At 33.7% G+C, this 26,870-nt stretch overlaps 1 protein-coding gene across 1 annotated transcript in view; it reads left to right on the top strand.

The window, feature by feature from the left end:
* Positions 1-693: 693 nt before the first annotated feature.
* Positions 694-26,870, top strand: part of LOC149772500 (uncharacterized) — a 113,390-nt gene continuing 87,213 nt past the window's right edge. Inside the window, exons 1-5 of the mRNA XM_089947710.1 lie at positions 694-809; positions 5,203-5,459; positions 8,050-8,085; positions 10,342-10,422; positions 22,630-22,841. Of these exons, the coding sequence (XP_089803836.1) occupies positions 5,283-5,459; positions 8,050-8,085; positions 10,342-10,422; positions 22,630-22,841 (506 nt within the window). The 5' untranslated portion in view covers positions 694-809; positions 5,203-5,282. The remainder of the gene's footprint in view (positions 810-5,202; positions 5,460-8,049; positions 8,086-10,341; positions 10,423-22,629; positions 22,842-26,870) is intronic.

Genomic DNA, 26,870 nt, shown 5'->3' with positions numbered 1-26,870 from the left:
ATTAAAAGCGCTACGAAAATCAGCCATAACGGTGCCAGCTGTTTCTCCTGTATCTAATGCTTTCAGCCATTTATTAATCATATATATAAATGCAGTCTCACAAGAGTGATTCGGTAGAAAGCCAGATCGATTATTATGAAAAAGATCACCAATGACATAATTTATGTTCCTATCATTTCTTTTCATAATCGATGTCTCAAATGGATGAAATGTTAAGAAAGTTGAACAGTTCTAGTAATATATATACCACCTGCTTTTCAGTGCTTTGTCATCATTTTCACAGTTGAATTTTTCAATACAGGGTGATATTTTATATTTTATATGTTTATGTGTCCACAGATGCCAGTTCATTAGTCCGGGTCAGAGGAAACTCGGACTACTTGTTCATCTGTTCAGGCATGATACTTCGATTGTAGAATCACTTCATTCTATAATGTCAAGCAAAATGTATAACATCGTGTTGTATATACTGTATATATTGTACATACAAGTTAGAAGGCCTCAAGGTAGATTAGTTCTGTAACTAAATGAGTTACCTTCTCTAATAAAATCTTCGTTATTATTATTATTATTAACCCAAGACTGTTTTGTAAACACGGAAATGATTTCAAGCGTTCGTTAGACAAAGATCGTGCACTTGCTCATTTTGGCCTTTTCATGGTACTCCAAAGCAGCAGTGAGTGTGAATATGTTCGGGAATCTAGAAACTATCCTTCACGACACCGTAAATAGTTAACAACAAACAACATGGCGGCGTACATTCAACATTGCATGATACCAAAGTTATTCAAATGAGATGCCATTCTCTGGTAATACATTTATTTCTAAATGGCAGTATTTCATTAAAATACTTAAATGAACGAATCTGTGTGAATTTGAGAAATTTTGTAATTATCACTCAGAGAGCTATTCAACAAATTGACATGTCAATCGTTTGATCGTATGAGCGATTTAGAATAGAAGTGAGAAATTGAATGTTAGTGTATGCTGAACACTTGTTTAGACGACCTATTTTACATTATCACTAAAACTGTTTACAAGAAAAGTCAAGCTTTTTGGAAATATATATAGACAGAACCAGTTACCGAAGGTTTTGTATAGAGTAGTTGATGCAACCACAGGAGTCTAACGTTTTATCAACGAAGTACATGTACGACGAAATCTTTGACAGTACGAAGTCACCTTATCTGTTCTGTAAATATTTACTATGATATTTCTAGTACAGATAAGGTGATTTCGTGTTGTCAAGAATTTCATCGTACTTTGTCGATAAAAATTTCAGACACCTGTAATACAATCGCATACAAACGTTAAGGTTTTGGCTAGTCTGGAGCGAACGCCTATTTTTAAGAGCATAACAGATGCTAAGGCAAACTAAGGTTAAATACAGGTTTATCGCTGTGGATCATTCGAACAAATTATTTAGATATCGATGAAAAGAATGCTTTTTTGGTGCTGCAAGCTGCTGAAAATTGAATTCCAAAAATGTATTTATTTAAGTAAAAGTCATACATGTCATGTAGGCGTTCAGCACCAGCTACTTCAGAAATGGGTGTTGTTTTTTAGAATTTGAAGCTACGTAACTTTAAATGGCAATTATTCACTTTATTTGAATCCTCAAACATCCATATTCCTTTGAAAGGTCTTGGTGTACATGTACAGAGAAGTACATTCAGCAAAATCAGTGTTAAAGCACATGGCCATTTTTTGGATGAGATCAACCTAAAGGTGTGATCAGATACAGTCTGGAAAGAATGTTGTGTTCTGTGATGTCACAATGAAAGTTATGCATGTCTATTAATTCTTACTACCCTCTATTGTAATGATTAGACTCAGGGTGCTGTTTTCTAATGGCCGTGTTTAATACCTGGCCACCAATGTAGAAATCCATATCAATTAATAATTTTCATCTTGAAATTTCTTTATGACAGTTAAGATGCAGTGCATTTAATCATCAGAAATGAATAGACTGTGGTTAGACAAAATTAGTATTAAATTTTAAAACAGCAATTCATATTCAATGTAAGATGAGTAAATGTGGATACATGACCTGAATGACATTTATTATAAGAAATATAACATTATATCTTTTCAAAATTGGCATTTTTCTGTATTTCTTGCTCAACCATAACATATACTTGGGGTCTATAGTACAAAATTTTAGAGGGAATTTCACTTTACATATTGGAAAAGAGGTATTTTCAGAAAGGGGTGTGTGTTTAATGACTGAAGGTATGACTTGTCATTATTTTGGACTATTTTATGATTATTGTGCATTTGGTTTATTTCTTCTCAGTATTTTGAAATTAGTGCATCCAAGAATAGATACAGTATATGGCATAGGTGAAATTTTGTCTTTAATACATTTATTCCAACCTAAAATTTGGATTATATTCTCAGACATATAGGATACAGTTGTGGGTAATACTAGGTGGTTTCAGCATATGAAAATACTGTTCACTTAACAATTCAGAGTTCAAAAATATGATAGCCCAATGCCTAGGGCCCCTCTAAATCTATATTATGGTCCTTCCCATACATAATATAAGTGTATTGCCCATTGAGCTTGTCAAAACAAAGTGTTATTAAATTTGCCTGAAAGAAACCAAGAGCTTACCAACAAAATGCAACATTTCTATCAAAGTTCTGGAAAGACTCTGATAAACTGTTAATATTCAGCCCTTCCTGCTGTGCCTTAATTTGTACAAAATTCTATGCCACTGTTTTTTTTATTTAAAAATTTAAAGCCACTGTTTTATTGATTGATTTAAAAGAGAGCAATACTTTTCCAATTTTATTTCTGTTTTCAATTTCCACTGAGAAACATTGAGATTTGTGCAGAATTAAAAAAATGAATATACTCCAATGCCCCCCAAATACTCTTCCATAAAACTCATGATGAAATAGGCAGACTGCATTTATCTCAAAGGAAAGCTGAAGACATAGTGATTGCAAAAGTAAAGGTGTATGCCACAGTTATTTGGAATTCTACACCTGAACATGTGGATTTTTAGTCAGGCAAGTGATTTTTAAAAGTCAATTGCCCAGAGTCTATAATTTGCCCCATTTGAAGCTGATGAACATAGTTACCAGCTTAGGACATTATATAATCATCTACTGCCTTGAATTTTATGTGACAAGATGACCCAATGAGCTGTGATTAATTTGAATGTATTACCACTGACTTATGTGATTTGTTTTATTCCAAAAGACAAGGTGTTGAAATACCAACTGGAATGGTCAGACAGTTACATAATTGTCTGTAGGGTAACATTCAGTGGATTCCAAATAGGACAACTTTATTTCTGTATTAGACTGAACAGTGTGAACAGCTTCTGGAATTATACATACATGTACAGGAAACTACTGAGTGATTAGCCAAAAATATAGAAGAGAAATAAAGAGATAAAAACATACTAATACTTTTGTAAAGTTCTTATGCAAATTGCTGCCATTACATTTTTTATAAGTATGTATTTCTTCATATACCTAAGTTTTTGCTTTTTCTTAAGACTGTTTTTATGCATTATTAAATAAGTTTGCAGCACTGTGGCTTTTAATTTCAAAAAATGAGAAAATTATTCTGATACAGATGATGCACATTTTTTATATATATTGTCTACAGCAGGGGTCTCAAACACAAACCACCCTGAGGACTGCATGAGCACATTTTTGATGGTCCAAAGGCCATACCACCTTTGTTATCTCTCACGACACCTTGTGATGCCAATCATTTTGTGGACCAAAAGATACGGCATGGTGGACCCCATGTGGCCCACGGTCTGCCTGTTTGAGACCCCTTGTCCAAAGTAAAGACATTATTTATTAATACGATTCAGTAATGGTATATTGCCAATGAAAATTGTGTTTTATTTTCCCCACTATTCCCCCAAACTATATCACAAGAATCCCTCTTTTTTGTCTAGAGAGAGAGAAGTAATTTCTCTCATTTTTCTGTCCCTAGTTTTAGTCCTAATCATATGATTGGCATTAGGAAACACAGCTCCATATACCAACAAGAGTTCAGTATTAGAACCTTGGGCACTAGTAGCCTGTTTTCTAACAACTAGACCATGTACCATCTTCCAAGGTGTAAATTACATTTCCTTAATCAAATTCAATGCATCAAATTTACATAAATAACTGCAACTTCAATAAAAAGAGTGTATACTTAAATATACTTAAATTAATGTTCCTCTAGGGATAATTTTTATGCAACTTTGTTCCCATATGAAGAGTTGAAAATTTATTTGCTCAGCTCAAAATGGCAAGTGAAAGTTTCTGGTGGTCAAGTAAATCTTCCTTAACCTTGCCTGTTATGGCTGACCACTGTTTATTTTTAATGAAAATGATGTTTATTTCACAAATATTGCTGACATTGTTCAATCAAACTCCATACTTTCTGCTTGGAGTTTGTTTTTCATTGGTTATGATCAAGTTCATATAAGTTCTTTGTTGTCACTCTTCAGTACTAATAAGTGCTTACCAGAGGGAGTTTAGACTGGTTTAATTTTGTAATTACATAACAACTGGTGTTAGAAGGGTCACAGAATAACTTCCAGAAAACAACCATTCACATTAAAAATTTAAGTAATTAAAATTGTAAACTTTTATATCTGAGTAATATCCAATTGAGTACAAGTTTTTTGGGTATGGCATGGCAAATATATTTTTAGAAGATACTTCAACCCCTGTCATACAGTGAATACAAAGTAAACATGGCTTAGTGCTTAGAGCATCTGCCTTGGATGCAGGAGGTTTTGGGTTTGAACCCCAGCCAAGTCATACCAAAGAGTCTTAAAAATGGTACTAGCGGCTGCCTTGCTTGGTGCTCAGCATTAAGAGGTTAGTGCTAGGACTGGTCAGCCTGGTGTCAGGAAAAAAATATGACTGGGTGGGATATCATGCCATATGTCTGTGTCATGATGACCCAGTGATAGACGTCACTATAAACTGCCAACTGCAGACATTGTATTGATATGACTGAAATATTGTTAAAGCTACATTAAAAATCCAACACACACACACACACAGACACAGCAAATTAATAATTGCATTTTTTTTTTATACAAACATTTTCTCTTTAGATAGTATAGCCATTGTCTTTATTTAGCATGCTTTGAATATTGTACTAATTATTTATTAATTTAGATTTCAAATGTTTTATCTTTGATAATAGTTCAACTACTCTTTGTTTTACAGACCAGGGTTAAAACTGATGTCTCTGTGGGACTGTTTTATTCAATATAATCACTTTAGTCTCTTTGTAAATATCAACCTTCATGGCGTGTCCATTCCTTGAGGAGTTGTGCCTGACAGTTCAGTTTCAATTGGATAGGACAGAATTTACGGTTGATGCACCATGGATTATTGGAGCCTTTTTCTTGGGTCTAATTATTTCAGGAGTGGTCACAGCTATATGTATCATCTTGTGTTTCAAAGATGCCGAGAGGAAAAAGGTAAAACTGCACACATGCATACTGTCTTGCAACCAAAATTGAATGATCTTATAGGTCCATGATGATTGGAACACAATTATTATTCTTGGTGCAAGTCTATCTAAACATTTATTGTGTGTTATTTCAAGCCCTGATATGTATATGTGTGTACAGCTTTATTGAATATCAACCTTTCTTTCCTTCTGAGTGATTTTTATAGCAACTACCCCTGGGGAGAGGGCTGAGGGGACTAACTTTATACATAGGTGCCTTAGTTGAATGTACAGTTTGTTTTTGCGTTTAGCTCCAAATTTGTGCACACTGTAAAAATATTGTTATACCTGGAATAATAAAACTTCACAAGGGAATGTATCTTGAGGAGTACTACACTCATGACCCATATTTCACGCTTTACTGAATTTGGTTAAATTTGTGCTTTAAGTTTAAGTTTATTTCTTAAGCTCTATTTATGTTAGAATCATCAAACTTAATAATTATGTGCATCTCAGTACCACATTCTTATAACTAAAACTCAGTTTCAGGTTTTAATGGTTTAGGTTCAGCTTTTCATTTTCTTGTTGGTTTTTCTTTTTATCTTGGTGCCACACCCCTACAAAAAAGTCACTGTAACCTAGATTTCACATTTTCATTACCCTTGATGAGGGTGTTCATTTTGATGCAGTAATATGTCTCATACTTTGCACTTCATTGACATGGTTTAGGTTTTGTGCTACTACCAGACCTTTACAACAAATGAACTAACTGTGACTTAGATGTCATCTCCTACTGGCTTTGCTTATTTTTTTGTTGTTAAACTCATGACCACACAAGTTTTTAGCATGCATCATTTGCACTATCCTACCTAGAATCAAGAAACTTGGTTAGTGTCTGCATTTTAATAAGACATACCGTCTTATTGCATGAAAATGTACTGATAACTTATCATAATCAAAGGTCAAGGTCAACCAATTTAAAAAAATATTTCTGCACCATAACTTAAGTTCTCATTCATCCTAGGTTCCCAAACTTTGTGGATAGCTTGTACTTTGGGTAACGAAGAAGCCTGTTTTTTATGTCGAAAGGACAAAGGCTAGGTCACTGTGACTGAAAGAAGAAAAAGTTGTTTCTGCACAAGGACATTAGATCTACACCACTGACTTAAACCAAACTCTGTGGTTGTCTTTCACATGGGGTAAGGAAGAAATCTATTTATTTTGTAGTAAAAAGGTACAAGGTCAAGGTCAGTGTTATGGAAAGAAGAAAAGTCATTTCGGCATAGATAATTTCAGTTATATAGGTACACAGAGTCGTATTAAACATAGAGTTGGATGAATAATGTGTCATTCAAGGCACTTTAGTTACAATTCAGCAAAGAAACACTTTCATTGATTATCTAGTTATTAAAATGTAATGATAATGAAGATAACTTTTTATCTATATTCTTTGATGTTATTGGTCGCACACACATACACACACACACAGTATAAGGGGTCTTTTCACAGATACTATTCTCATATAAAAACTTCTCCCTTACAAAAATTGAAAATCCATCCTTATGACAATGACAAAGTGAGATAGGGGTATGCTGGGGAATTCCCAGTCTTTGTGAAAATCCTGGCAAAATTAATGCATAGATTCTTTCATGCTATATACATCCTAGCCTCATCAGAAGGTTCTTTCTGACAAATGCAGTTGGAAGTAGGAATACCAAGACATGTTTCTTCAATGCTAAACTTTCCATATTGATGACTGTACTATGTATGCTATGATAGGTTACGGTCAACAGGTTAACTTGAATTTGTACAGATGAATAAATATGAGAATGGGATGAATTGGTGCATAATGAAAAACATAACACAAAACTGCATTTATCTTTTCTCTAAATAGATTTGAAGAAATGTGACCTTTTTTGGAAAGAAAAAAAAACATTGTACAAAAACAACATTAATCTATGACTTTATCAACTAATTATAGTACTTCTACTTTTATATCATAGAAAAGAATATTTTTTAATGTTTTTTTATGCAGTGCCGTAGAAGGTAGGTAATTATTGAGGTTGGTGCATAACTAGTAAGGTAGGTGGTTTAATGGTATGGCAGCACATTAGGCACATATTCCAAGTTAATACTTTAAATTTTAGAAAGATTAAAAGTTAAAATTAAACAGATTTTTTGTGTGTAAAAAAAAATGAATTAGAAAAGGGGTCAATATGCCAAGATACCTGACTATGAACTTTGTGTATGATAATCACTATTTACAGTGTGGCTGGAGACTTCTAAAAGTTTCACAGAGGCGAACTGTGTAATCATTAATTACACATTGTGTGAATTTATCTGTTAATTAATTGTTTCAAAAGTCTTATTTTAGAAAGGTGCTTCAGCATCAGATCAAATTAAAATTGTACCATAGATTTGAAAAATAATATTAAAGTACATTATGATTAACTCTAGGAAAATGAAGTAATTCAGTGAATTGCTATGTGAATATTGGTCTGCCAGATGAATTCTGTAAATATCAGTGTTCCTGTCAAGCATTTTCTTTTTGGTACCAGGCATGTTGCCTTAGATGTGCCCCACATTCACTAATGAAACCTACTCCATTATTTTTGCAGGAAGCTTGTCCACCATGCTGTAAATGTTTTAATAAGGTAAGTTATCCCCCTTATGTTCTTAGCACATACTCTGAGTTCATTTACAGGCATTCTCATAGGTATCTTAGGATGTAGTTGTGCCAAAAAGAACATTTTCCTTGTGAAACCTGTCTATAAAGGACAGGGGACAATTGACCTTTTTAGACACATATCCTTTAAAATGATGGAAGTATTAGATACACATTGACTTAATACACATACTTTAATCAAGGTTCTTTTGTCTCTGACAAAACCCCTTTCACTTGTATACTGAGATTTAAGGATATAAATATATATTTGATACAAGTCTCAAAATTTCATGCATGCATTAATATGAGCAGATGTTTAACAAAATGATCTATATTTGGTAGTTAACAAATTTTATTTTGTGACTATGCCATTTTTAACAAGTGTTCTTAGTCCATATTAAACAGGTGTCCTTGATATACACATCAGAAGAGTTTTTGCTGTGAGTGTCCTTGATATACGGGACTCATATAATCAGATTTTTCTTGGGAATTGCAGAATGTTCTTTGATATAGAGGACACATACAATGGTATATTGACCTGGGAATTCCAGAATGTTCTTGAGGACACATATAATTTTTCTTGGAGATTCCTGCAAGTGTCCTTGATATAGAAGTGTTGATTAAGGTAGTCCTTATGTAGAATCATGGCTTACTATACAGCTAAGATTGACTTGATCATTATTTTATAATGGTATCAATATGGCATCACATTTTACCAGGTGTAATATAAAGCTAGAAATGCTAATATAGATTCAGTATAAAATTATATTCTGTCTGTTGTGAAATAATGAGGAAGAAAATTCTTATGCAATGTAGATAATTGTAATAACAGTTCTTTTACAGAACAAAAAATATGTAAGACCTTTGGAAATCTGAAACAGTTTACAACCTACCATGTATAGGCTTTGGGATTCAGTCATGGTCACATGTATATATTTCATTGTTTGTCTTGTTCCTGCTTTATATCTTAAAAACAATTTGAGGTTTAGGAGTGATCCCATGTACACATACCTTTCTCAATTTGATTGCATCTTATTATGACAGTCAAGGTTTTATCTTGAAAATTATGGTTGCTGATAAATTTCTTCACCATTTTTGCATTTTTCCCCTAATGTCCTGGAAGATCAAGACATGAAACTTTGTTTCATCCTATCTGTGCCTACTAACTCCACAGCTTTGTCACAAAAATGTCACAGTCAGATTTTATCACTATACACTTTTGGCGATTTCATTATGGTAGGTAGGTACAAAACTTCCATGAATTTGATTGTCAGTTCCAGAAGATTGCACAAATGCATACCTGATTTAAGAAAAGGTTTGGGAATGGGGATTGCAAGATTGTTTAAAAGTTATGTTTACAGCTCACTTACAAATGTATCAGCATCTGCCATTCAGGTGAAGCTTGAGGAATGTATGCATGATTGTGTATTGGTCAGCTTTTGATTGAATCTATAAATCCTGATCTACAGTAAGCATGCATTCAGCTGATAAGTGTTCCTACATTAGCTATTCCTTTGGAATAATAAATAATTTTCTTACAATAACAAAATACATATCAAAATATATATACAATCTACATTACAGGAAGTGGTATGTTTACACAACCTTTCCTTGTCATTATATTTACCTACCTGTGTAATGACAAATATTTAACACCTTTTTTTTAATGAAAAGAAATAATACAACTTTTCCTCATTATAATCCACCTTGTTATAACGCAATTCTGGATATAATGTGATACTGCTTTGGACCCCAAGACTAGAATATTACTAATGTACACCAATATGGGTTAAAAGGAAAGAATATTAAGCTTTGTGTTTTATAGTTATTTTCATTTTCATATACTGTCATTTAATCAATTTTGATTATTCCCACTATGCTATAGTTTGGTTTATTATGCTATTCCTATTATGCTATTTATAATGCAGCTGGTGGTTATTGGTCCCAAATACCATGGTATAGTGAGGGAGAGAGGTAGTTGTGTATTATACAAAAACTACTCACAGGAGTGTTGCATTTTTTTTTTTTTAAAAAGGCTAAAAATATTAACTCACCAAGTACTGTTAGATCTGGTTATAGAACTATGGGTTAAACAGCTTGCATTTTTCTTTGTTTTAATTTGACAAAGATATACATAATTGCCATATACCAGCTAATTTAGTGTTATTGTAATATTGGTATAGAGAAAAGTGATATTTCTTCTGTTTGTAAATAATTTACACAAACATTTTTGGGGATATTTCAGAGACATGATGAGGAGGTTGCCATGTTGGTTTCCAGTGGAGCAGACAACATCACAACAGCAACCTACCTAGAAATTGGCGGTGTAAGTTGCTTTAGTAAATGCATAATATAGATCATAATATAGTGTCATTACATTTTAACAAATTTACTGTATGTATTTGCTCATGAGTTGGATTGAACCACAAATGGCATAGACCCCGATCTGCTGATATTCATTGTGTCAGCATGGCTGGGTCTGTGGAGCTTGTTAGGACTAATCAGTAAAACAATGTAGCCCCAGATCTGCCAGTGCATTATGCAACAGCAGATCAAGGTCTATGTTCTTTGCATTTGACTTGACTTATATGCAAGTATATTCAGTAGACATTTTCAAAACGTTAAATTTTGAAAAATTAAATGTCATTTACTGTGATTTCACTATTATTGGTGATGTAAGTTTCATGGATTTCTTGGATTTAAGGGGCCTCAAGTGGCTGAGCGGTTTAAAGTGCTCTCCGTTATGGATCACAGCCATCTCACCTCTGTCTCAGTGGGTTTGAGTCTTGGATTCGGCCAAAGCGGGTATGTGAGAAAGCTTGCTAGTAGTCTCGTAGGTCAGTGGTTCTTTCCGGGGGGTTTCCAGGGTTCTTCCTCCACCATTAATACTGGCCACCATGTATCATGTGTTGATAAATGGCTTTAAACCCTACAACAACAACAACAACAACAACAACTTGAATTTAAAGTTCCCACACAAAATGTTCTGTCTTATAAGATAATAGAAGCCAAATGAATAGCTGTAAATTTCAGAGCTGCAAAATTATTTTCCACAAAATGTTGTAGCAAATTCATTTTCTCTTTTTTATTTAACCAAATTCTTTACTCTTGAAAAATAACAATGTAAAGAAATGAAGCTTTTATTGACTCTTTGACATAGTTTGAACTCCATAACAAAGTGAACATTTTGTAATCAAAAAGTTTAATTAACTGCAGAAAAGCCATAATATTGTTTTGAAAAAACATGCAAATTGTGCTGCAGAAGTATTTTTTGTATAATCAATAAAATATCATTTAGATATAATATATACCAAGTATTTTGCATGTTGCAAATTTAAACATATTTGGCAGATTTTGAAAACTTGCCACTTTGCACTCTGAAAATTAACAACATAGTTTATTCCATTAGTAGAATTCCAGATTTTCAGTTAAATTCCAGTCTGATAGATTTTATTTTAGCATGCAAGAAATAATTAAAGAAGAATTTAATGCAAATAGTTTGGAATACATTTTAAATATGCATGGTTCTTGTAAACATGTAGAATTGTTTTGTGAAACAAGCAGAAACATCCATGCAACTGTTACTGAAATATTTGTAGTGTTAATGATTCTGAGATGATTAGTGGCCCATTCCAACCAGCAACTGATGAGCACAATTTCCTTATTGGGTTCAAATTGATGAAATATTATGGCTGTTAAAATAACCTCCTCTAAACCTATGTTGTGGGGTAAATAAAGTATGATGTACATATTACAAGTCTTTATAATATGTACATGAAAAGTGCATATGCCTGATTCACAAACCTCCTGCTTTACCTTTTTAATGCATTCTCATTAAATTTGTATAAAGCAAAAATTCATCCCAGCAGCACTCTTTTTCTCAGTGTAATGAGTTTGAGGAATCTTGCATCTTTAATATGATATAGGAATAAATGTGGTGAGTTTAATATAAGGGATACATTTGGTGAATTTGAATTAGGAATAAATAAGGTGAATTTGATTTAGGAATAAATGTGTGAATTTGACTTAAGAATAAATGTGATAAATTTGGTTGAGGAATAAATATGGTGAATTTGATTGAGGAATAAATGTGGTAAATTTGATTTAGGAATAGTTGGGTGAATTTGATCAAGAAATAAATGTGGATTTGGTTTAGGCATAAATGTGGTGAATTTGTTTGCCATGCCACCACAATAGTAGAATATATTGTGCTACCCTTGTCCATCCATCCATCCATCCATCTGCCTGTCTGTCAATTGGATGCATCTTGTTTCATGAACAGATTTCTAGCTAATGCTCATTTGGTTATAAATTTTTTGGACATATTGTGGCAGTGTTCTACTTCCTTCATTTTGTGTGTTATGGTCTAGCACAACAAAATGTACAATAATCAGTAACAACATGTCATTGAATTGTTTTTACATTATGTAAAATTCATCCTTTCTTGAAACAGTTAAATACACCAACCTAGGTTTTACATTTTACTTACTTGTGTTAACTTTTTTCATTTAACTCATCATGATGTTTTTTTACCTCAAGGCCACATAGGTTTGTTACAATGTTTTTTTTACCTCAAGGCCACATAGGTTTGTTACAATGTTTTTTTTACCTCAAGGCCACATAGGTTTGTTACAATGTTTTTTTTACCTCAAGGCCACATAGGTTTGTTACAATGTTTTTTTTTACCTCAAGGCCACATAGGTTTGTTACAATGTTTTTTTTTACCTCAAGGCCACATAGGTTTGTTACGATGTTTTTTTTTACCTCAGGGTCACATAGGTTTGTTACAATGTTTTTTTACCTAAAGGCCACATAGGTTTGTTACAATGTTTTTTTTTACCTCAGGGTCACATAGGTTTGTTACAATGTTTTTTTACCTCAAGGCCACATAGGTTTGTTATGATGTTTTTTTACGTCAAGGCCACATAGGTTTGTTTCCTCCTATATTATTCTGTTATTCCTATTATCTTGAAATTTAAAGAGAGGATGCATCTTGATGAGTACTTTGCCTGCATCTTAAAAGTAGATCACTTTGATCCATATTGAATGCTTCACTAACTTGAATTAAATTGTGTGTTGTTGCTGTTCGTGCTTGAATAATTAAATTAGATGATTGTATAGCTCTTAGTACCTCACCCCCCTACAAAAAGGGCTTAGGTTAAGTTTTAGTATTTAACTCTTTGCAGTGTTTTTTGCATGCTGTGTACATACTGTCTGACCTAGAATCATGAAACTTGGTGAGGAATGCATTTTGATGAGTACTCCTTCAGTTTAGTAGTAGGTCGTTATATTCCATACTTTATGCTTCACTAACTTGGGTTAAAGTTTGTGTTTCATGTTGTTAATTTCTTATGCACTGTTCATGCAAGAATCATGAAATTGATGATGATAAGCATTTTTGATACAACCAAACCATTCACTAAATGAAGCTTATTGTGACCTATATTTAAATTTTTACTTGCTTTTGCTAAGTTTTGTGTTGGCTCATGGCCATGTGAGCTTTTGGTATGTATACTATCCTACCTAGACTTATAGAACATGACTAGTGTCTGCATTTTGACAATGTTTACATCATACATTGTAAGAAGATGTCTCTGTGACCTATATTTCATATTTCAGTGACTTTCTTGAAATCTATGTGCACTCATGAAACTTGATAATTGGATGCATATCTGTTAGTGACACATGCTTACAATCCTCCATTTTTATAACCTGCTATCAGTATTTAAGTATTTGTATTTATGACCACATGATGTTTATTACTTAGTGCACAAACCTGCCCCATATTTAATGAATCTCCCAATCAGAAATGAGTAAGTGTATGAGTGTTGCAGTCAGTATAACAAAACCAGTAAAATTCATTATCTCACTGGGTGGATGTAATTATTTAGAAACATCTAAAGTGTGCCAGCAAAATGATCTATCTGTTACCAATTTTGTTTCTGTGTATTAACTCAAGTTGTCCACCATCTCTAGTTACCAAATTTTGTATTTAGTATAGTATAAGGCAGATGTCTATTGATTTGGAGGGCAAACAGTTATGGTCCATGTGACTGAAAGAAGAAAAGTGGTTCTGCACAGAAAATTTCTGCTACTTATCTACTTCAAGGACTGTCAGACATGGGGCTGGGTGTATACTGCACCATTTACAGTACGCTTCTTGCATTTTCAGTTATTAAATACATTTCACCAGTAGCACTTAGCAAGGTTGAACAATGGCAGATATGCAGTTTTGATGGTTTGTGAAAATTTCCCTGCTGGTATATGCAGTTCTAATGCATATGATATAGTGTCAATGCATAATGCAAATTACTGCCACTGTGCCAATAATTATAGTGTCAATGTCATAATGCAAATTACTGCAAATGTGCCAATAATTATAGTCTCAATGTCATAATGCAAATTACTGCAAATATGCCAATAATTATAGTCTCAACATCATAATGCAAATTACTGCAAATGTGCCAATAATTATAGTCTCAATGTCATAATGCAAATTACTGCAAATGTGCCAATAATTATAGTCTCAATGTCATAATGCAAATTACTGCAAATATGCCAATAATTATAGTCTCAATGTCATAATGCAAATTACTGCAAATATGCCAATAATTATAGTGTCAACGTCATAATGCAAATTGCTGCAAATGTGCCAATAATTATAGTGTCAACGTCATAATGCAAATTACTGCAAATGTGCCAACAATTATAGTGTCAACATCATAATGCAAATTACTGCAAATGTGCCAATAATTATAGTGTCAACATCATAATGCACATTACTGCAAATGTGCCAATGATTATAGTTTCAGCATCATAATGCAAATTGCTGCAAATGAGCCAATAATTATAGTGTCAACGTCATAATGCAAATTACTGCAAATGTGCCAATAATTATAGTGTCAACACCATCATGCAAATTACTGCAAATGTGCCAATAATTATAGCGTCAACACCATAATGCAAATTACTGCAAATGTGTCAATAATTATAGTGTCAATGCCATAATGCAAATTACTGCAAATGTGTCAATAATTATAGTGTCAATGCCATAATGCAAATTACTGCAAATGTGCCAATAATTATAGTATCAACACCATAATGCAAATTACTGCAAATGTGCCAATAATTATAGTGTCAACGTCATAATGCAAATTACTGCAAATGTGCCAATAATTATAGTGTCAATGCCATAATGCAAATTACTGCAAATGTGTCAATAATTATAGTGTCAATGCCATAATGCAAATTACTGCAAATGAGTCAATAATTATAGTGTCAACATCATAGTGCAAATTACTGCAAATGTGTCAATAATTATAGTGTCAATGTCATTATGCAAATTACTGCAAATGTGTCGATAATTATAGTGTCAGTGTCATTATGAAAATTACTGCAAATGTGACAGTAATTATAATGTCAATGTCATAATGCAAATTACTGCAAATGTGTCAGTAATTATAGTGTCAATATCATAATGCAAATTACTGCAAATGTGCCAATAATTATAGTGTCAATGTCATAATGAAAATTACTGCAAATGTGCCAATAATTATAGTGTCAATGTCATAATGAAAATTACTGCAAATGTGCCAATAATTATAATGTCAATGTCATAATGCAAATTACTGCAAATGTGTCAATAATTATCGTGTCAGTGTCATAATGCAAATTACTGCAAATGTGTCAGTAATTATCGTGTCAGTGTCATAATGCAGAGCCTGAATTAGAAAAGGGGCCAGCACTTCATTGTCGGGGTCATTTTAGTTTGAGACTTTTTTCAGCATGCAAATTAATGTTTACTATGGCTACTGGAGAATACTTAAAGCTTTGTAGAAGTGAACTCTGTTATCTCTGATTACACATTTGTTTAAATTATTTGTTAATTAGTTCTTTCAGATGTATTGTTGGGGAAAAAAATGGTCTGTCAGGAAATTTGAATTCAAACTGAACCTTAAATTTGAAGAAGAAAAACATTACTGTAGGACATAATTAACTCCAGAAATATGACTGCAGACATGATTCAAAGAATTGCTTTTAAATTATTCATCAGTATAAAACATTGAACTCCTGAATGAAATGTACAGATTTCATTCATCCAATTAGGCATTTTTGTAATGTTAGATATTTGATACCTTTAATACAAGGCGTGTTGATTTCACTGAGCCTTTGATTCAGTATTGAAACTAACACCATTATTTTGCAGGAAACTTGTTCACCATTCTTTATATGTTTTGGTAAGGTAAGTTAACCCTGATATATTGCTAGCACGTGGTGTGGATTCATTGACTGGTATTTTTATAGGTTAAGTTAACCACCTTATGTTCTTTTCACATTCTGTGGACTCATTTACCAGATTTTCATGGGTTGAGTCTACCACCTTATGTTCTTTTCACATTCTGTGGACTCATTTACCAGCATTTTCAATGGCTGAGTCTACCTCCTTACGTTCTTCGCACATAGTCTGGATTCATTAAATGGTATTTCATGGGTTCAGTTAATTCTCCATGTTTTTATCATATGCTGTGGATTCATTTATTGGTATTTTCATTGGCATAATTTGTTGTGATTGTGCAAGAAACAGCACTTTTCATCAGGAAAAATGTGTCCTTTATAGAAAAGTATTATTTGCATGAAGGATGTGTTGGATGCACTTTGACTTTTATGCATATACATTAACCAAGGTTTTACTGTTTCAGACAAAAACTCCCTCCACTTATATATTGAAATTTAATGAGATAAATATGTAATTAATATTTTTTAAATACAAAAACTATATTTATGCAATAATATGAACAGGTGTTTATTGAAATCATCTATATATGATAATTCACAAATTTTATTTTGTGTGGCAGTGCCATTTAAATGCATAAAAATCTATACATTTGTAACAAATACAAGCATTCTCTATCCATATTAGACATGTGTCCTTTATAAACAGGGTTCATATATAATGTTTCCTTGGATTCTCAAGTATACTTGATATACCAATATAGTAAGACATCCCCCTGGGGATTCCATGGTGTTCTTAATGAATAGAACACAGATAATAGGATTTTCCTCTTTGTAATTCCTGAGTGCCTCTGATATACAGGTCACATATACTGGTAATAGGATTTTTCACAAGGACACAGATAATAGGATTTTCCCTGACAATTCCAGTGTCCTCAATGTACAGGAATTGTACAGTAGGATTTTTCCTGGGGATTCCAGTATCCTTGATGTACTGGACACATATAACAGAATTCTTCTGGAGATTCCAGAGTGTCTGCCATATACATAATTTTTCTGCTGAGTATTCCAGAGTTACCTTGATATGCAGGACACATATAAAGGATTTTTTCCAGGGAATTCCAGAGGGTCTTTGACATGCAGGAGATATAATAGGATTGTTCCTAGTGATTCCTGAAAGTGTCCTTTATAGAGAGATGCCCATTAAGGTAGTCCACTTGTGTTAAATGAAAAAGACCAATTATTATACAATGTAGCTAATTTCAATGACAGATCTGGTAAAGAAAATAATAAAGTTTGTGAAAGGTGTTTGATATATTTGTAAATCTTGAGCATTTTATGATCTGCCATAAATTGGTCTGCAGACTTTCTTATGTGGAATATCAATATGATCTCAATAATTGTCTTGTACTACAAATTTCACTCACATCCTTTCTTTTGTGTATTTGTTAAGAGTAATATATATATACAACTTGTGCAAATGTTATGAAAGTTTTACAGATTGTTTTTTGCTGTTATATTCAGCTAAGAGTTGTGTGAGAAAGTACATAAAAATCTTTCATATTTTTAAATTATTTTTTTATTGCTTGGATCCTTTGCATTTCCAAAATATCCATTAATCAGAAAGTTAAATACTTTGAATCATGTTAAATTCATCTGTACCAAGTTGCATGGTTTGGATAGAAAATTGATATTCATGGGTATTTTATTTTGTTGATTTTGCTATTTGAGAAAAAAACACAAAAAACAAAAGCAAAAGTGCTAAATGTTCAGCAGTGTATATATCTCTGTAAAGACAAATGCAACATTCACTCAGTTTTGAGCAAAGAGGATTAATGCTTTCTGCAGTTATTACTAGGTTCATTAGGTGAGTTATTCATTGTCAGTGCTCAAATGAAGTTGGATATCAGAATCAAACAAGACTAACAGCCTTGTGCATATCTGTACTATTTGTATTAATACTGCACTTGGTTTTGTCAGTAGTCTTATGGAATTCTATTAAGACTGAGACTCTGACTATTTGGGATTTGGCTTTAAAATGAAGGACTGACATCAAAACAAGGACTGATAACAATTAGGGATTTGCACTAAAAGAAGGACTGGTGTCAAAACATGGACTCATGACAATTAGAGATTTGCACTAAAATGAAGGATTGGTGGCAAAACATGGACTCATGACAATTAGGTATTTGCACTAAAATAAAGGATTGCTGTCAAAACATAGACTTATGACAGTAAATTGGATTTGGCACTAAAACAAAGGATTGATGTCAAAACATAGACTCATGACTCTTAAGGACTTGGGACTAAAACAGTGCTAATGACAGCAAACCAAGCTAAAAAAATTTTGTCCATGAAAAGCTTTGTTGAAATTAAGTTTCACTCTCTTAGCTGTCACAATGCTGCTGAGACAATAGGCAAAAAAGTGGCAAAATTGATGTGTGCTACCATTCTTTAATGTATTCAAAACACACATACTAGTGAAACTTTGGCATCAGATTGGCTGGGGGGGTAATCTAGATCCATAGACCATGAATATAAATTACTTGCTATCAATTTTGGTAAACAAATAAAAACAGAGCTATGAGAAAATTAATAGCCACCCAAGCACATTTTGTAGACTAAAACATAATATCAGACTGTTTCTGCGCTAATTTGTCCTCTTGCATATAAAACATGGAATCATACAAAATTGTTTATATACTTGTAATTTGTATTATTTTTTTCTGCCAATACCTTCCATTGTAATATATCTAATTTAAAAAGCACACAAAACCTATGTAAGTATATTTCCAATTTTCCAATGAATTAGATAGGTTTCCATTAATAAACCATTGTCAGAAATTAGCATCAGTAACTAATGAGATAGTATTATATCAGTGAAGGAATAAACAAATTCTGACACAGATCATTTTGCTGGCACAATTTAGATATTTCTAAATAATTAAATCCACTTAGTGAGAATTTTGGTTATTATAGGTGGCAGATAAAATTTAAAGGAAGTGTGACTGTGCCAAAGACTACCATTATGTTTTATTATTATGAATGGTATGGTATCGTTTTAGTTTTTAGAACCAGTCTGACAAAATAGTACATTTTAATACATTGTTGTATTTAACATTATAGACATGTTAATTCTTAGTTAAGGGAGATAAGAATTTGCTTGCATGCTTATTGTCTACCATCTTTTAATATAAAGTCAGGAACATAGTGTCCCCATTTCCATATGTCTATACATGAGTCACATAGTGTCCCCATTTCCACATGTCTATACATGAGTCACATTGTGTCCTCATTTCCATGTCTGTACATGAGTCTGTCGCACTCTCTTTTCTGCCCTATAACTTTAAAGTCATTTTTGATTAAGGGATGAAAGTTGGTATACACATGCATTTTCCTTAGAAGGTGTGTCACATACCTCATCGTTGGTCCTATCTTCAGGTCAAGGTTACAGCTCAGTATTTTAAGTTGTCTGTTACACATTTCTTTGTGCTGTATAATTTTCAAGCCATTTGAGACTAAGGTATGAAACTTTGTATTTATAATCTTAGAAGGAGTGTCATTTACTGTGTTAGGATTTCTGTCTTCAGGGTTACCGCTCCGGTGGCCTAGTGGTTAGAGCGTCCGCCTCGGATGCGGGAGGTCGTGGGTTCGATCCCCGGCCGAGTCATACCAGAGACTTAAAAAATGGTACTAACAGCTGCCTCGCTTGGCGTTCAGCATTAAGAGGTTAGTGTTAGGACTGGTCGGCCTGGTGTCAGGATAATGTGACTGGGTGGGACATCATGCTACATGTCTGCGGCATGATGCCCCAGTGCTAGACATCACTATAAACTGCCACATTGCAGACATCGTAGCGATATGACTGAAAAATTGTTAAAGCTACGTTAAAAATCAAAAATCACATCACATCACGTCTTCAGGGTCAAGTTTTTCTTAAACATTTATTTCTGCTGTATAACATTCAAGCCATTTGAAATTAATGGATGAAACATGGTACATTTATACATTATCATTACACAGTGTGTGTAAACTACATTGGGTGAGTCTGTCTTTATGGTCAAGGTCACAATTCAGTTTTTTTTAGGTTTCCTAAGTACTTGCCTTTTTGCTATATAACTTTCTGGTAATTTTTGATTAATTGATAAAATTATTAAAAGGTGCTTCACATGTCAAGACCAAAGTCACAACTCAGTATTTTAAGTTTTCCCTCATACTTTCCTTTTTTGCTCAAAAACTTTAAAGCCATTTAGGATCAAGGAATGAAATATGGTTTATTTATACATCATCATAAGAATGTGTGACTAGTCTTCAAGGTCAAAACTCAATATTTTACATTTTCCATCATTTTCCACTTGACTTATAACTTCAAAAAGGTTGAAAGAATGCCTTCAACTTACCGCCCACACTAAAGTCATTTAACTAACTGTGTCTCCAGGGTTATCAAAATTAAAGAGATGTTATTTTGCTTCTGTTTAGGGTATGTCTGGCAAAATCAAGATGTTGGAGAATAAAAATAATTTTTCTCACTATTTTTGCAAAGAATGAAGAATTTGACATTCCAAAACTGGTAAAGTGATGATAATAATTCACGTCAGTGTGTGTATTATAGCATGTTAAAAGTGAAGTAGAACCAGAAAAACACCACTCATGTGGATTATCATATTTTCTTTGGAAATTACTTGCTAAATTTAGATGCTCAGAGCATACACTGAAAATAGAGACAGGTAGGCATAGCAGGATTGAAGGAAATATTAAGTATTGTGAATTATGCTGAAAAATAATGTTTATTTAGTAGAAGACGAATTCCATTTTGTTTGTGTTTGTCCAGCTTATGGCCATTTAAGAAAGAAATACTTTGTTGTCTCTATCCATCTGTAGAAAAATGTGTATCCTTCATGAGTCATAGTAATATATTAATTATAAGAAATCTTTTTTACTTTGTCAGTTCAGCTTTTCATCTATGACAATCTTTGATAACTCAGACAAATGATGAATAATATCCTTAGAGGTAGTAACATCTTTATAATATTATGCACCAAACATAGGCCTGAGTGGCTGAGTGATCTAAAGCGCTCTCCGTTACGGATCACTGCCATCTCACCTCTGTCTGCATGGGTTCGAGTCTCAGATTCAGCCAATGTGGGTATGTGAGAAAGCTTGCCAGTAGCTTCTCATGGGTCGATGGTTCTTTCTGGTGTTTTCCTGAGTTCTTCCTCCATCATTACTACTGGCCACCATGTATAGCCTATCATGTACTAAAAAATGTGTTAAACCCCACAGCAACAACAACAACAACCAAGCATAGGAAATTATGTATGTATATTCATGTTGAACACTACATTTAATTACTATAAAACATGGCACACACTATATTGACTTGTATTTGTATTTTGTAATGAAGGCTGGTTGCCTAAATTACTGAATAAAGAATATTATTATTATTATTACTTAATTTTTTTAAAATTAATGGATGAAATTTGATATACTTAGTTGTACATCATAGGTAAAGGGTCTGTCATATTGGGGGTTCTGTTTTTGAGGTCATAGTTACAGCTCAGTATTTTATGTTTTCTGTCATAATTTCCATACTGCTCTGTAATGTTAGAACTGTTCAACATTAGAGATGAAACATGATATATTTATATCTCATCAACAGAATGTTTGTTGTGTGCTACATTTAGGTTCCATAAGTTTTCCATAATATATTCTTTCCAGCTCTGTAACTTTAAGCATTAGGGATGAAACTTGGTATTGTTTTCATTATCATTAGAAACTGCCTCTTGTGCCACATTGGGGTTGGGGTCATATCATGAGTGACATGGCCATGTGTCAGTATTTTAAGTTTTGCCTTCATTTCCACTTTATAATTTAGGAGCTATCTGAGATCAAGCAATTAAACGTCATATACTTTCATGTACTCATGTGTCACATACAAAAGTGGGACCCTGTAAGGGTCAAGGTCAAGATTCAGTATTTTAAGCTGTTCTTCATACTTTCATTTTGGTTCTTTAATAATAGATCCATTTGAGATTAAAGGATAAAAATAGTTATATTTGTCATTTTTAAGCATATGCAGTGAACCAGCATGCATCTGAGATATAATGATTTATTGATTTTGATCCACTTTGAAATATATATATATATATATATATATATATATATATATATATATATATATATATATATATATATATATATATATATATATATTGCAGTCACTGTTATAACATATGTGTATTGATTACAAACATTTCTGCTAGTCCCTACTTTTTTATATTATGTAACTCTTGATTTGCAGAAAAGGATTGGCAGATTGGGGAAAGATGACAAGAAGGGTTCTGCAAAGAAGAAAGGGTCATTGAAGATAGGCAAGAAAGATGAGGGGATGAAGACAGACAAGAGAGATGAGGGGGTGCAGAAGTGGGCAGAGCCAATGGATGTGGCAACAAATAAAAATGCACCCACTTTACTCACCAGTGGGATGATCCATATTCTCCTTAAAAACAACAGGTTTGTGTCATAAATCCTGTTTAATGTGTTTTTGGTCGATGTTTTTTGTCCTGTATAATGGGTTTTTGGTCCATGCTTCTTGTCCTGTTTAATGTGTTTATGGTCCATGCTTCTTGTCCTGTTTAATGTGTTTTTGGTCGATGTTTTTTGTCCTGTATAATGGGTATTAGGTCCATTCTTCTTGTCCTGTTTAATGTGTTTATGGTCCATGTTTCTTGTCCTGTTTAATGGGTTTATGGTCCATGTTTCTTGTCCTGTTTAATGGGTTTATGGTCCATGTTTCTTGTCCTGTTTAATGGGTTTATGGTCCATGTTTCGTGTCCTGTTTAATGGGTTTATGGTCCATGTTTCTTGTCCTGTTTAATGGGTTTATGGTCCATGTTTCTTGTCCTGTTTAATGGGTTTATGGTCCATGTTTCTTGTCCTGTTTAATGTGTTTTTGGTCCATGTTTCTTGTCCTGTTTAATGTGTTTTTGGTCGATGTTTTTTGTGCTGTATAATGGGTTTTTGGTCCATGCTTCTTGTCCTGCTTAATGTGTTTATGGTCCATGTTTCTTGTCCTGTTTAATGTGTTTTTGGTCGATGTTTTTTGTCCTGTATAATGGGTTTTAGGTCCATTCTTCTTGTCCTGTTTAATGTGTTTATGGTCCATGTTTCTTGTCCTGTTTAATGGGTTTATGGACCATGTTTCTTGTCCTGTTTAATGGGTTTATGGTCCATGTTTCTTGTCCTGTTTAATGTGTTTATGGTCCATGTTTCTTGTCCTGTTTAATGTGTTTTTGGTCCATGCTTCTTGTCCTGTTTAATGTGTTTTCGGTGCATGCTTCTTGTCGTGTTTAATGTGTTTTTGGTCCATGTTTCTTGTCCTGTTTAATGTGTTTATGGTCCATGTTTCTTGTCCTGTTTAATATGGTTTTGCTCCATGTTTCTTGCCCTGTTTAATGTGGTTTTGCTCCATGTTCCTTGTTGTATATAATTTGTGTTTGGTCTATGCTTATCATGTTTAATGTGGTTTTGGTCCATTCTTCTTGTCCTGTTTAATGTGTTTATGATCCATGTTTCTTGTCCTGTTTAATGTGTTTTTGGTCCATGTTTTTTTGTCCTGTATAATGGGTTTTTGGTCCATGTTTCTTGTCCTGTTTAATGTGTTTTTGGTCAATGTTTTTTGTGCTGTATAATGGGTTTTTGGTCCATGCTTCTTGTCCTGTTTAATGTGTTTATGGTCCATGTTTCTTGTCCTGTTTAATGTGTTTTGGTCCATGTTTCTTGTCCTGTTTAATGTGTTTTCAGTGCTTGCTTCTTGTCCAGTTTAATGTGTTTATGGTCCATGTTTCTTGTCCTGTTTAATGTGTTTTTGGTCCATGCTTCTTGTCCTGTTTAATGTGTTTATGGTCCATGTTTCTTGTCCTGTTTAATGTCGTTTTGCTTCATGTTTCTTGCCCTGTTTAATGTGGTTTTGCTCCATGTTCCTTGTTGTATATAATTTGTGTTTGGTCTGTGCTTGTCATGTTTAATGTGGTTTTGGTCCATACTTCTTGTCGTGTTTAATGTGTTTTTTGGCCATGTTTCTTGTCCTGTATAATGTGTTTTTGGTTCACGTTGCTTAGGACACAGCACATGTAATGGAACGTAGGATTCCTGTGATTATGTTGTATTGCAGATTAATCTAATGTTCAATAATGAGAAGTAACATACTACTTGCTAGAGCTGAATGTATTTTTCTCCACACAACACCTTTGTTTCTCAAATACATTATGAACACCAACAATGCAAAGATATCCTAACTAAAAAAGAAAATGATATTTAAAAATGTGCGTTTTATACATGAGTGTGTCTTCTGATTAAATTTTTTAATCAATTAGAAATACATTTCTTACTAAAACCATAAATACCAGTACATGTTAACATAAACAAATGTGTCAATGTCTTGCCTTGCATGTATGACACTTGGTACCACTACCAAGGGAGATAACTCTTCATGTCTAATTACAGTATCTCAAAAGAAGTATGTTAGTCATAGATGTGAGATCAGTGTCTTGCCTGCTTTAGCAAGTAGTCAGATATAGGTATCTTTAACTGTTAAAGTGAAGTCAACAGTATGAAGTATTTGCATTAAGTTTTTTAGAGGCATTGTATGTCCTTATGATATCCTCACATGCTTTAATAAGCACACTTTTTGGTCATACCTGCCCAAGTTATTACAGGGTGCAAATTTCTTGCTCCTTGGAAGGAAGCCTAGATCATACTGAATATATTTGCTTATAGATGGGTCCAGTTGCAAACTGCATAGACCTAGATCTGCCATCACTTAATGTGCCAGCAATTCTACGTGTATGCAGTTTGTTAGGACTAATCAGTCAACCAAGCAAAATAGACCCTGATCTGCTGACAGGCATATTATGTTTTATACAGTTGGATTGACTTATAAGTATGTAGATATGATAATGATTTTCTGGGACGTTACCACTATGTACATATAATGTTGCATGACCACAAAACTTAATGCCTTTCATCAGTCTCAAAAACATAATCAAAAACATATATGCTTGTTCAGCATTTGTGACATTTTGAGACTTTTTATTTCTGTAAAGACCTCACATGAGATATGTTAGTACAAACAAATGCATACAGATGTAAACAATGAACTAAGTTAAGAGTGAACAAAATAGTGGAAGGTTATTATTTCAAGTTTGACACCATTATTTCAAGTTTGGCAATAAATTTATCAAACTTTGCTAATCATTTATTACAAAATTATCAGTCTTACTCATGATGGTTTCAATATTTTACAAAGTGCTATTTAGTGAGCATATGCATACCTATTAGGTAAAAATAATCTAGTTCCCTCTTGGAGCTAGTATAGTGAATAATATGTTGGAACTCATCATCCAGTTCTTGCATGTCACAGAGGGGACAGAGCCTCTCATGCATACTGATACATGTACTGAACAATCTACCAACTTGTCACAGAGAGGACAGAGCCTCTCATGCATACTGATACATGTACTGAACAATCTACCAACTTGTCACAGAGAGGACAGAGCCTCTCAAACATACTGATGCATGTACTGAACAATCTACCAACTTGTCACAGAGAGGACAGAGCCTCTCAAACATACTGATGCATGTACTGAACAATCTTCCAGCTTGTCACATAGAGGACAGAGCCTCTCAGACATACTGATGCATGTACTGAACAATCTTCCAGCTTGTCACAGAGAGGACAGAGCCTCTCAAACATACTGATGCATGTACTGAACAATCTTCCAGCTTGTCACAGAGAGGACAGAGCCTCTCAGACATACTGATGCATGTACTGAACAATCTTCCAGCTTGTCACAGAGAGGACAGAGCCTCTCAGACATACTGATACATGTACTGAACAATCTACCAACTTGTCACAGAGAGGACAGAGCCTCTCAAACATACTGATGCATGTACTGAACAATCTACCAACTTGTCACAGAGAGGACAGAGCCTCTCAAACATACTGATGCATGTACTGAACAATCTTCCAGCTTGTCACAGAGAGGACAGAGCCTCTCAAACATACTGATGCATGTACTGAACAATCTTCCAGCTTGTCACAGAGAGGACAGAGCCTCTCAGACATACTGATGCATGTACTGAACAATCTTCCAGCTTGTCACAGAGAGGACAGAGCCTCTCAGACATACTGATACATGTACTGAACAATCTACCAACTTGTCACAGAGAGGACAGAGCCTCTCAAACATACTGATGCGTGTACTGAACAATCTTCCAGCTTGTCACAGAGAGGACAGAGCCTCTCAAACATACTGATACATGTACTGAACAATCTACCAGCTTGTCACAGAGAGGACAGAGCCTCTCAGACATACTGATACATGTACTGAACAATCTACCAACTTGTCACAGAGAGGACAGAGCCTCTCAAACATACTGATGCATGTACTGAACAATCTTCCAGCTTGTCACAGAGAGGACAGAGCCTCTCAGACATACTGATGCATGTACTGAACAATCTTCCAGCTTGTCACAGAGAGG

Source organism: Sinohyriopsis cumingii, unplaced genomic scaffold, assembly GCF_028554795.1.
Source record: "Sinohyriopsis cumingii isolate HCF-2022 unplaced genomic scaffold, ASM2855479v2 utg001437l, whole genome shotgun sequence".
Taxonomy (NCBI): Eukaryota; Metazoa; Mollusca; class Bivalvia; order Unionida; family Unionidae; genus Sinohyriopsis; species Sinohyriopsis cumingii.
This window is presented reverse-complemented; position numbering and strand designations above follow the sequence as displayed.